This window comes from Canis lupus, chromosome 5 (assembly GCF_003254725.2).
Source record: "Canis lupus dingo isolate Sandy chromosome 5, ASM325472v2, whole genome shotgun sequence".
Taxonomy (NCBI): domain Eukaryota; kingdom Metazoa; phylum Chordata; class Mammalia; order Carnivora; family Canidae; genus Canis; species Canis lupus.
In genome coordinates, this window is record NC_064247.1 from 39904505 (window position 1) to 39917452 (window position 12948).

General features: G+C 36.9%; 1 protein-coding gene across 22 annotated transcripts in view; it reads left to right on the forward strand.

Annotated features, from left to right (window-relative positions):
• Positions 1–12948, forward strand: part of NCOR1 (nuclear receptor corepressor 1) — a 150400-nt gene that overhangs the window by 96956 nt on the left and 40496 nt on the right. For 13 of the 22 annotated variants that reach the window (XM_049109479.1, XM_049109481.1, XM_025428247.3 and 10 more), the window contains 4 exons: positions 956–1018; positions 2270–2822; positions 5548–5677; positions 8434–8629. In XM_049109479.1, the coding sequence (XP_048965436.1) occupies positions 956–1018; positions 2270–2822; positions 5548–5677; positions 8434–8629 (942 nt within the window). The remainder of the gene's footprint in view (positions 1–955; positions 1019–2269; positions 2823–5547; positions 5678–8433; positions 8630–12948) is intronic. The other 9 variants (XM_025428253.3, XM_035716152.2, XM_049109482.1 and 6 more) reach the window with 3 other exon arrangements.

Here is a 12948-nt window from a genome sequence, read left to right on the forward strand (position 1 = left end):
TTTATGTAGCACCTGTGATGATCCAGTTCCTACAACCAGAAGATCTTTAAAATGGCAATCCAGGGGTGCCTGAGTGACTTGGTTGGTTAAGCATCTGACTCTTGATTTCAGCTCAGGTCATGGTCTCAGATTCATGAGATTGAGCTCTACTAAGCATGGAGGCTGATTCTCTCTCCCTCTGCCCCTGCACTCCCCATTCACATTCTCTCTGAAAAATTAAAATTAAAAATAAAAATAAATAAAATGGCAGTCCAACATCAGTAAGCTGTCTGTGCATCTGTATACATCACTGCCATACTTATGTGTCCAGTTAGTATCATAGATTATATTTCTCTCTTTATTGCATGGAGTTGGACTTATTTCAGATTTACAGTGACTTACATATGTCATATATTTCATGTAAAAGGAATTATTGATGCTATAAGCCCTGTTGAAAAGAACGTCAGCCCAAGAAGCTTAAGAACAGAAACAAAATCCTTTTTGTCACTTGAATAAATTAATGACCATTTCCTGAAAAAGTAAATATTTTGAGTTTTTGCTAATTAATGAAAAAAAAAAGCCCCTAGTTTATTTCAATCTGCATTACTATTAAGGTTTTCTTTTATGAATTGACTGCTTCTGAAGTTGGGATTTTCAGTGATTTTAGTAGCTCTTTATATATTTTATTCATGTTCATGCTTTGTATACACAAATATTTTCTCCATCTCATTCACTTTTTGTTCTGCCTTATTTTTAAATTATCAGAGTTTAAATTTTGTATGTAATTAGAGCTGCTTAAGTATGTTCCTTTGTAGGCACTCATATTCTAAGCTTAGGAAGTTCTATACTTTCCAGGAGTTTCAGAAATATTAGATTTCATTTTATTTTTTTCTACAAGTTGTTATTGGCTTTGAAACTTAAATTTTGTTTTGAATGGGTTTTGGCTTTGAACAATAAGTAGCTTTTTTTCTGTGAGGTTTTGTGGAAAATGAGGCCGGTGTGGCAGGAATGAAGAGAATACTGGAGCAGCAGAGTTTTGGTAAGATTTGGCTTTTAAAAAGCTCCCTCTGGCGTCGTCGTAGAGAATAATCTGAGGTGAAAGATAGGAAGAGTTGTTTCTGGATTTACATTGCCACTTGTGAATTGAACGTAGATACTTGTCTACGTAGATTATGGGGATAAATGAGAGAATGGATTAAAAAATTACTCCTAGGTTTCTGGTTTAATTAGATAGTAAACACTAGAAAAGAAACTGATTTGGATGTGTTGAGTCCATAGATTTAGTCTAGTGTAGGAAATACTGAATTTGTGATTCCTTTGAAATATCTAGGTAAAGATGTAAAAGATTAAAACTCTTTATAAAATGAAACCAATGATGTGGGGAAAAACCAGGGTTACAATGTTAAAAGTCCCTGTAACATTACACTAGAACTTTGCTGTCCAGCTAGTCCACACTAGATACATGTGGTGGCTGTTGAACTCTTGAAATGTGGCGAGTCCAAATTGAGATGTTCTAAATATGTAAAATATAGTCAGATTTTGAAGACTTAGTACCAAAAATGGTAAAGATCTTGCTATTAGTTTTGTATATTACTGTATTTCCACATGATTACATGGTAAAAAGATATTTCAGGCATATTGGGTTAAATAAAATACGCGGTTACAGTTAATTTATCTCTTTTTACTTTTTTAACATGGCCACCAGAAAAATTAAAATTTTAGGCAGTTGTAACTCACGTTATGTTCCTGTTGAATGGCCTATTCGAGACTGTCAAACCTCCTGAGTAGAAGGAAAAGCACAGAAATAGGTAGAAATAAACCAGAATGCTGCCATTTATGGGAATGGTTTCTTGTTTCATTTTGTTTTTGCATCTTTCTTCATTTTTCAAATTTAATGTAAATTATTTTTATTTATATTTATTTATTTTAAAATATTTTTTTAAATTCTTATTTATTCAAGTAATTTCTACACCCATCGTGGGGCTCGAACTCATGACCCTGATATTGAATCTCCAGCTCCACCAACTGAGCCAGCCAGGCGCCCCTCATATAAATTATTTTTAGATGTTAAAAGCTTTTACGCTTTCTGTTTCAGAAGGCGAGGACCATTTGACCTCGCTGTCTCAGAGAGCTCTGTAAACAGACACTCCAGCTTCCCAGTGGCCTAAGACTTCACTGAGGCCATCCAAGGAGTATCATTCGTCCCAAATAGCTACTTTCAAGCATGGCTTCTGTCACCACCTGAAACATGTTCATTATCAGATTTTTATGCTGTATCATTATCTTTAAGGTGCTGAAAATAGTTCTGATACAGAAAGTGCTCCTTCTCCTTCACCAGTTGAAGCTGTCAAGCCCAGTGGAGATAGCACTGACAACGGGACTTCTCGAGGAAACACTGAACCTGGGGCTGAACTCGAGTCCACAGTAGAACCTGCACCCAGTACGTCTCCCTCCTCGGCAGTGCAAAGTGCAAAACCAGTTGAAAGTGAAAGTGCGGAAGCACAGGCGAACGACAGCATTGCCGTTGAGGCAGCAGAGCCCATGGACATTGAACATCAGGAGCACAGTGCTGAAGGGACTTCTGTTCTTGAGCTCCCCACGACCGCCAAATCTGACTCCGTAGACGTGGAGATGAGGGTGCCAGAGAGCAATCCGTCTAAAGTTGAAGGTGATACCAAAGAAAGAGACCTGGAGAGAGTGGGCGAGAAGACAGAGCCTAGAGACGAAGACTTGGTGGTGGCCCAGCAGATAGGCACCCAGAGGCCTGAGCCTCAGTCGGACAATGACTCTAGTGCCACCTGCAGTGCAGATGAAGATGTGGATGGAGAGCCCGAGAGGCAGAGGTGAGACTTGCTTCTCTAACATTATCCCATTTTTGGGCCCTGTTGGATGCTGACTGAGTCACGGGGCATTGCTGGCCACAGAGATTGTTCCTGTATGAGTATTGGCAGGTTAGAGGCAGTCTGCATACTTTTCATGTTGGGTTATGATGATGTTCATCTGTTTAAATAACCAAGAAAAATTGTGTGATCATTATTTTCTAATGAAGAAGATAATTTTTTTTCCATTTTGATTGTTACATGCATTCCATATGTAACAAAGAAGGGGATTTCATCTAAGAAAAGTTGTGAAATCAACTACAGATGACTGCCATTCCTGGTATTGGAAGCAGTATGTTGTGGTGGTGAAGGCAGAGGCAAGAGGCGTTGGCTTTTTTGCTTTGATACCATATGGCTTCAAAGCAAGGCCTACTGTACCTGTGTATTAGATGTTAGAAAATGTTGAGAGGAGGAACATGTTCAGTGTTCTGAAAATGTATTAGAAAGCATAATTTAAATATAAGTGGTAATTATCATGATCACTTTGTATGTCAGTTAAAATTTTAGGTTATTCATATTTGTAATTTTAAATATATATAATATAGGGGCACCTGTGTGAGCACCTGCCTTTGGCTCAGGTTGCGATCCCGGGGTCCTGGGATTGAGTCCTGCATCTTGGCTCCCCACAGGGAGTCTGCCTCTCTGCCTGTGTCTTTGTCTCTCTCATGAACAAGTAAATAAAATATTATATAGTTCAAATATATATGTATATGTATTTAAACAAATGTAGAACTTTTATTTATTTAAAAAGATTTTATTTATTTATTCATGAGAGACAGAGAGAGAGAGGCAGAGACATAGGCAGAGGGAGAAGCAGGCCCCATGTAGGGGTCCTGATGTGGGGCTCCATCCTGGGACTCCAGTATCATGCCCTGAGCAAAAGGGAGATGCTTAACCACTGAGCCACCCAGGTATCCTTAGAACTACTTTTAATCATTAAATTAATAATATAAAAGCTATCTTTATGTTTTTATATAAATTACAGTAAAGAGATTTTTATTTTACTGGATTAGATACTGCTTTATTTAATATATGTATTTTCCTTGGGATTTCCTTTTACTTGAAAGACATGGGATCACCTAGAATCACAGTAGAACGTTTGGTATAAATTCTAGAAATGAATTTGTTTAAAGTATCATTTAATCAGAAACCCAATTCAGCTCTTTTTTCTCTTTCTCCACCCCACAAATTCTAGAAATGAATTTGACTAAAATGTAATTTAATCAGAAACCCTATTCAACTCTTTTTTTTCTCTTTCTCTCCCCTGCCCTCCTTTCTACGGAAGAGGCAAATAAGCCATTCAGTAGCGAGCCAAATTCTGATCATCTAAGATGAGGAATATCTGTGTTTTCCAATATTGGTTTTGGTAACTATATTTGTAAGTGAGGGAAAAATTAGGATGGTAGTAATCTTAAAGGAGGGCTATCTTAAGAGATAAACATGATAGTAATCTTTAAATTCAGAAATTCCTTGTAAATTTATGGTAGTCTTTGAATAACACTCTATGTCTGCATCACATTCAAACTGTCAAAATGACACTTCCAATTTTCTACATCTTTAATACCATCTTTATTCTTTATGTTAAAGGTTGGCTGTTTTCTTTTATACATTTCTAATTTTCTTATCAATTTAATTTTTTTAATGTTCATCTTCCCCCAGTAACATTGGCAAGTATGATCCAGCCAGAAAGGTACAGCACTAGTATATGATCTCCCCGCTTTGTATATTGGGTATTCTAAACTCCATTGTAGGTCCTGAAACTGGGTGAAGCAGGTGGAGTGTAGGATGGCAAGGGCTGTGGGGGACAGAGGAGCACATGTTGTTTGAAAGGGCAGCTGCTATAAATTTGGTATGTGGTTACCATGTGGGAATGCTGGTCCTGTGAGGCCATTTTTTCCACTCTTCATGAGAAACCAGGAGCCCAGAATTTGGGATGAAATTCTCAATTTTGGAATGGTACTGGGCAGATGTTTGAAAAAATACTCTATGATCCTGGCAACACATCCAGTAATAGGTAGCTAATTTGTAATCAGTGTTAGTGGTAGATTGGTATTTTATAATGGAATTTGTTCAGACTGGATAGTTAGATGCAGATGATTAGATTCAGATAAATTTCAACCTATAAATCAATGGTAGGTTTCTTTACTTGGAAAATTAGGGTTATAGATTCCCATTTTCCTTACTATTCACATATCTTCTAAGGTTAATATATTGTGTGTGTGCACATACATATTAACTTAAAAGGAATTATGATTAGAGCTCTTGGGTGGTGCAGTCACACTCTTGGTTTCAGCTCAGGATGTGATCTCAGGGTTGTGGGATCCAACCCTTTGGGCTCTGCACCCAGCAGAGAGTCTGCTTGAGATTCTATCTCACTTTCCTTCTTCCATGCCTCCACTATCTCTCTAAAATAAACAAATCTTGGGATGCCTGGGTGGCTCAGTGGCTGAGCGTCTGCCTTCAGCTCAGGGCGTGATCCCAGGATTCGTGATCACGTCCCACATCGGGCTCCCTGAATGGAACCTGCTTCTCCCTCTTGCCTATGCCTCTGCCTCCCTCTTTCTGTGTCTCTCATGAATAAATAAATAAATAATTTTTTAAAAAAATCTTTAAAAAAAGAAGGAATTATGACTGTACATTTAAAATCTTAAGAATATATTAATATATCTTTTTTTATTGCCAATTGCAGAATGTTTCCTATGGACTCAAAGCCTTCATTGTTAAATCCCCCTGGATCTATACTGGTCTCATCCCCAATAAAACCAAATCCACTGGACCTGCCACAGCTTCAGCACAGAGCTGCTGTTATCCCACCAATGGTAAGTTTTCAAAGTGAGTAAGAGAAGTAAAGTTGAGAAACAAAGATCATTAAAGATACCTTCTCTTCTTTAATCACTACTTGATTTTTTAAAAATTGTAAAAAAACACAGCATAAAATTGATCATCTTAACTGTTTTTATGTGTAGTTCAGTAGTGTTAAATATATACATGTTGTGAAATAGGTCTCCTGAACTTTTTCGTCTTAGAAAAGTGCAACTCTCTTCCCATTAAACCAGAACTCTCTTTTCTCCCTTCCCCCAGCTCCTGACAACCACCACTCTCCTTTTTGTCTCTATGAATTTGGCTAGATACCTCATATAAGTGGGATCCTACTGTAGTTGTCTTTTTGTGACTACTTGTTTCACTTGTAAAATCTTCAAGGTTCATCCAGGTTGTAGCATGTGTCATAATCTCCTTTCTTTCTGAAACTGATCATATTCCACTGTATTTACATACCCCATTTTGTATATCCATCTGTCTGTCACTCGATTGCTTTTCAAATGGACTCATTGTAATGGTTGATTGAAATGGTTATTTCCATTTCAGGAAAAAAAAAAACACCAAAGAAGTATAATCCCCTAGCCATAAATATTCTTAAGCTTTGTTTTTATTTTTTTGTTTTGCTATGAGACAGTAATAGAATAAATCTAGAATTAGGTTTTAGATATTTAGAATGAATTCTGGCGATTATAACTGACTTTAGTTTACAGTTCCAAATCTAGTTTTATTTACATTTTACTTTGATAATCTCTACAAGTTTGATTCCTTTTGGGCACTGAATTCCAAACTTGAATATTGCTCTTTTACTTAGTAATGTTTTAGCTCTTGCTTTTCTTCAGGGGATCAAGCTTTGTTTCCTGTCTCACATGATAATTGTAAAAAGTTAAGGGTGTGCTGATGATAGACTTGTAAAAAAAATCATTAAACATTTGTTTTGTTCATTCATTTATATACTCAAATGGACATTTATCGAGTGAGTGTCTGCTTGGTTCAAGACAACATTGTTAATCCTGTATGGAATATTTACATATTGTAATCTCTCAGTTCAAAAAACTTAGAGATTTGTCTTGATAATAAGACATAGAAAAATATTATGGTAAAATTTAAGTGAATTATAAAAATGTGATGCTCTATTAAGTTGAAAAATATAGTATGGTCATTTCAGAGGAAGGAGAGCTTCCTTCTTAATGAGACAACTAAAGAAGACTCCATGTAGGAAATAATATTTTGGTTGGACCAAAACAATTCATTTGGCTTTATAGCAAAAGGAGGAAGAGCCATGTTTACATAAGCCAAAGCACAAAGGCAAGAAAATTATGTATATGTTTTGGGGTCAGTGAAAAATTCTACTTATAGTAGCAGAAAAAAACTGTGGAAGTCTTTATTTAGATAATAGGTTCTAAAAAAGTCAGATCTCTACTCTTCCCTGGAACTTTTTTGTATTCATGAAGTAATGGACTGTGTTAGAGGCTGTTCATTTAGTATTGAACCAAACAGGTTGGGTTCTTTCCTTCCTGAAGTAAGAGACGGAAAATAAACAAAGAAAACAGACATATTATAGCGAATTGTGCTGTTGGAAGTGCTGTCTGTGTAGCCTTAATGAAAGAAAGAGGGCTCTTAGAAAAGAAAAAAGAAAAAAAAGTGCAGCCTCAGTGGCTCAGCGGTTTAGCACCACGTTTGGCCCAGGTTGTGATCCTGGAGACTGGGGATCGAGTCCCACATTGGGCTGCCTGCATGGAGCCTGCTTCTCCGTCTGCCTGTGTCTCTCATGAATAAATAAATAAAATCTTAGGAAAAAAAAAAAAAGAAAGAAAGAGGGCTGCAGTGAGGAGGGAAATGAAGAGAGACAGTTGGGGTGGCCTGTCTGTAACGCCCGGGCTGCAGTGAGGAGGGAAATGAAGAGAGACAGTTGGGGTGGCCTGTCTGTAACGCCCATCCCGCTGTGTTAGTAAGTTTGTTGTAGGAGGTGAGGCAGATCAGTTCAGGCTGTCTGCCAGGTTTCTGCCTTTTGCCATTGAGGTTCCATTTTCTAAGACAGAGGTCACTGAAGGTTCAGAAGAATTGAGTTTGGAATGAACAGTTCCCATTTGAATGCAAGTTTTGAGGTGCTCTGAGAATACTCAAGTGGAGTTGCTAAGGGTCTATCCGTGAGTATGGGACTCAGAGCAGACATCTTAGAAATATAAATTGATGAGCCATTAACATATAGATGACATTTAAATCCACAGAAGTGGGTATGATTACCTAGAGAGAACCTGGGGAGGAGGGGGGCACCCAGGGCTGAGCTACCAGGGATTTGACCATCATAAGTTAAAAAGCAGAAGTATTTTCTGATTTTGATCTCTCTTATCACAACTTTTGTGAGTTCTGTTCTGTTCTGAAAGTAAATGCTCAGCATTCAAAGCGTTTTATACTCTAATTACTTTGATCAAAAAATGATGAAATCAAATCAACCAGGACGCTACAGAAATGAGCATTATTTGCAACACAGGGTTATTGTTATGTTGGCCATTGACTGACTGAGTGACGGACTTTTTGTTTGTTTGTTTATTTAATTTATTTATTTGATGTATTTATTCATGAGAGACACAGAGACATAGGCAGAGAGAGAAGCAGGCTCCATGCAGGGAGCCCGATGTGGGACTTGATCCCATGACTCCAGGATCATGCCCTGGGCTGAAGGCAGACCTCAACCACTGAGCCAACCAGGCGTCCCAGCCATTGACATATTTAAAGATTTTTCTTTCTTCTGTAGGTTTCCTGTACCCCATGTAACATACCGATTGGAACCCCTGTAAGCGGCTATGCCCTCTATCAGCGACACATTAAAGCAATGCATGAATCTGCACTCCTAGAAGAGCAGCGGCAGAGGCAAGAGCAGATAGACTTGGAATGTAGAAGTTCTACAAGTCCCTGTAGCACCGCCAAGAGTCCCAGTAGAGAATGGGAAGGTAGGTAGAGCTGTCAGCACAAAGAACTTCTCTGAAGGGAGACAAAACTTTACTCAAACGTAGTGTCCTCTGTGCTTTATAGTTTATCTGCATGTCAGTTGGTTAATTACTCTTGTCCCCAATACAAAGAATTCATTTAAATTGACCTCAGTTTAACTTTTGAGGAATGTCAGCATAATTGACGACTCAAGGAGGCAGTAACATTTGTAATGGTTTTTGTTAATATGAGTTTTCTGATACTGCTCTCTCTGCTGGAAGACTATGTAAAAGCCATGCTTTCTGCTCCATTCATCTGAGTTTTCAGAGTAAGTGAGAATTGTTTTCCTGTCCCCCAAGCAAATCACACTTAACAACAGGGTAGTTAGGATGCTCTGATAGGATGGGAGACAACTTTGTGTGTAGGACCAGTTAGCTCTCACCTCAGCATTTACCAGTTGTATGGCCAAGGACAAGGCCCTTAACTTTTCTGGCTTTTAGTTCTCTCATCTGTAAAGTGCAACTTATGATCTATCTGCCTATCTACCTATCTATATTTCTATCTTGCTGAGATTACAGCCCGTAAGAAAGAATTAGCATTCAGTGTTGTTTTGTAACACATGGCTCAATGTTATTCTTTGTATAATATTGTATATAATACATATACAACTTAAAATAATAGTGTACCAGTATATACTTAGTATAATAGATTCCACAAAAGTACTGTTATCATTGTTATGTCTCTATTGTTATTTCAAGTGACAGATTTGAGTTGTGCATGCTCTTTTTTGTTTTTAAGGTTTTTTTATTTCTAAATAATCTCTATACCCAATATGCGGCTTGAACTCCCACCCCTAAGATCAAGACTTACACGCTTCACCAACCGAGCCAGCCAGCCCCCCTGTGCATGCTCTTTTTAGTTGTGTATGGTACACCTAATTTCTTTAAAAATAAGAGCTGCAGGGGAAGGAGTGATTTCTAAGTTGTAATAAATTCTTCTGGCATGGTTAGGAAATGGCACATGTGTTCTGATTGATAGCTGACCTACCAGCTACATGCTATGATATGCTTAGAATATAAGACTATTAAGGTCTTTGTTACTGTGGTTTAGGTTTTTTGGTAATGATTCAAGTACTTTATATAGATAAGTAAGAGCAATTAGCTGTAGAATGCCATACATTTCAAGGGCTGTTTAGTATAAAATAGGATCTGTGGTACTTAATGGATCTTGACCCCGTCCCCCCCAGTCACACCAGTAATGAGTTATTAGTCATTATATGGCACACTGAACCTTTTATGTTAGAGTTTTAAATGTAAGATTGCTGGTGTTTTAAGTATAAATCTTATGCTAGTAAAAATGTGGACCAGAGTGGTTATACCCAGTAAGGCTGGGTGCATAATAAGTGCTAAATGAGTATTTCTTGAGGGAAGATAAAAATCTTGATGATTTGGTGGCTTTTAGTACATTGTACATGGAGAATCCTCATTCAGTAACTCAGTAGTTGATGCAGTATGTTCTAGTAATTACATGTTGACGGAATGAATTAAATGAAGTATAAATGGACTTAGCAGAAGTGCTTGTCTTTTGAGCAATCTCCAATTACGAGAAAATCTGTCATGATGAAAATGATGAATTATAGAGTAATTTAAAAGTCTATCAATGTATTCCTTGCGTAAATGATTTAGAATAAATATTGGAGGAAGAATTAGAGCCTAGAAAAAATGACATTCAGATGGTATTTGCCAAATTCGTGCTAAAGCTGAACATTATCTGGTTAATTATATCTCGATCATTGTAATGTGCATGTCATATGGTTATTTTAAGACCTCGGTATCTTTTCTTGATTGACTTTACAAATTGGTTGTATTTGGAAGCTGGAGACACTGAATCAGGCTAGAGCCCAAATTCTGAGACTAAACAATGAACTGCATTTCTCTAGTCACTCACATTAATCCATTTGGTTTAGATCAGAGTGTTATCCTAATTTTTAATCATAATGCAGTGATCTTAAAACCATCCTGTAATTATATTTTTTATTAACACAATACTGAGGTGTTTATAATATGACATCAGTTTGGTTCAAGGTGAGTCTAGACACTAGGGTGGTTGATTACACTTTATATCAAGGTTAGGTTTTGTTTTAGCTCATCTAGTATGTTTGTGTAGTTATTTAACGAAATGCCGAAGACTCTCCTGAATTTATAACTATCCATAGTTCAGTGTGAAGGATAATTTCCCTTATACTTACATATCTCCCTCACATAATCATATACTTGCATTTAAATTGCTTGTATATCCAGAATGATGTTTTCAATGCAACATCATAGAATAGTTTATAGAATGTTAAATACAGTGATAGTGTGGATTTGCCTGTAAACCATCACCAAACTGGTAGAGTTTACTTGAATTAGGACCCTGATTTTGACTTATCCCTTCATGGTCTCATTTAGAAAGTAACAGGCAGCACCCATTGTCTGTCTCTTTCAGAGTATTCATCTTAGTGTAGTGAGTAACACAATTATTGTAAGTGTGCCCTTTTCTTTCTGTAGAAAAACTTGGGAAAACCCTGAAAGAACAATTATTTTCACTTTCCAGGAGCATTTACACAAGTTAACCCCTGCTTTCTTGTGAAGCCTTTTTTTCTTGGAGGGAGGGCACTCAAAACATACACATGTAGAGAGAGTTATTAGAATTGCAGTGCAGGTTTAACAGAATCAGCTCAGTTGAATGAAAAGTTAATGCTTCTCTGCAACTGAATCTTGTTTATTTTGTTTATTGCTTTATTTTTTCAGCTTTGAGTATATGATGATTTAAATATTCATCCGTATTTAGAACCATCTAAATTTCTGCCCCCCCCCCTTTTCTTTAATACTATGACAAGATAGTTTCCACATTATTAGAAACTTACTGAGAATGGTGAAACAATCACATAGAATTTATAATCATAATTTACCATGTTAAATTCTCCAGAAAGGAAGGCATGATTTTCTTTTGAAGTTGGTTTATTTTATAAATCTGCACAGCACTGGGGCAGTTAATCCAATTCATTATATTAATATGTCTAAGAAGGGAAGAGAACCATCATCTTGATGGATACCCCAGAGGCATCTGAAAGTCAACACCCAGTGCTTCAGGGAGGCATAATTGACTTTGTAGTTTTGAACTCAGAGTCAGGCTTATGCTGCTGGTAGCATGACATTGACTGGGCAGTCTGGTGTGATTCTTTGGAGGTTCAGTTTCCTCATCTGTGAAATGGTGTTAATAATCTCATTGGTCATCAGGGCTCAGTGAGATAATTCATGAAATTCACAGTGCTTTGCACAGACTACATGCTTAATATTTGCTGGTATTACTAGAATTTTTCTGGTTTTTAAAAATAGTAAGCCAGAGAACTCTTTATGCCTTGTGCTAATGAAACTATTATGAAACTATTTGAAACCAGTTACCAAAAAAAAAAAAAAAAAAAAAGAAACCAGTTACAAGCCTTCCATTTAATAGTGAAATGCTAGAGACCTTCTCTTGGGATAGGAACTATCCGGTGCCAACTACTACTTACTGTAGTACATTAAAGAAAAACAAAAAACAAAAATAGATGTAGCTATTTGAAGAGAGAAGACAAATCATTGTTCACAGGATAAGATTATCCACCTAGAAAGCCTATAAGAATCAACTGAAAAGTTATTAGAACAAAAAGGAAAGTTCATTAAGTTTCTCGGGAAAATAAATGATATACAGAAATCCACATCTTTCTTTCCTATAGATCTACAATAATCAGGTATACAAGTAAATTCATACATATGAAAAAGATGCCTCTCCTAACACCAAAATATAAAATACCTACAAATAATTTTTGACAAGGAATGTATAAGTAAGACCTATATGAAAAAGTCTAAAAAAAGAAAAAAAAAAAAAAGAAAAAGAAAAAGTCTAGATTCCTCAATTAGAAAGTTCATTATTATAGAGTGTCAGGTCTCCTGTATTCATAAACTTAATGCAATTCCAGTGACATTTTGTTTGGAGAAGGATTTTAAATTTAGATTTATCGGGGCAGCCCAGGTGGCTCAGCAGTTTAGCGCCGCCTTCAGCCCAGGGCCTGATCCTGGACACGGGATTGAGTCCCACGTCGGGCTCCTTGCATGGAGCCTGCTTCTCCCTCTGCCTGTGTCTCTGCCTCTCTCTCTCTCTCTCTCTCTCTCTCATGAATAAATGAATAAAATCTAAAAAATAAAAAAATTAAAAATAAATAAATAAATTTAGATTTATCTGGAAGAATAAATGGATCAGACTAGGTAAGCAAAAGAATAATAAAATGAATGGGAATTTGTTCCAGCCGACATTAAAG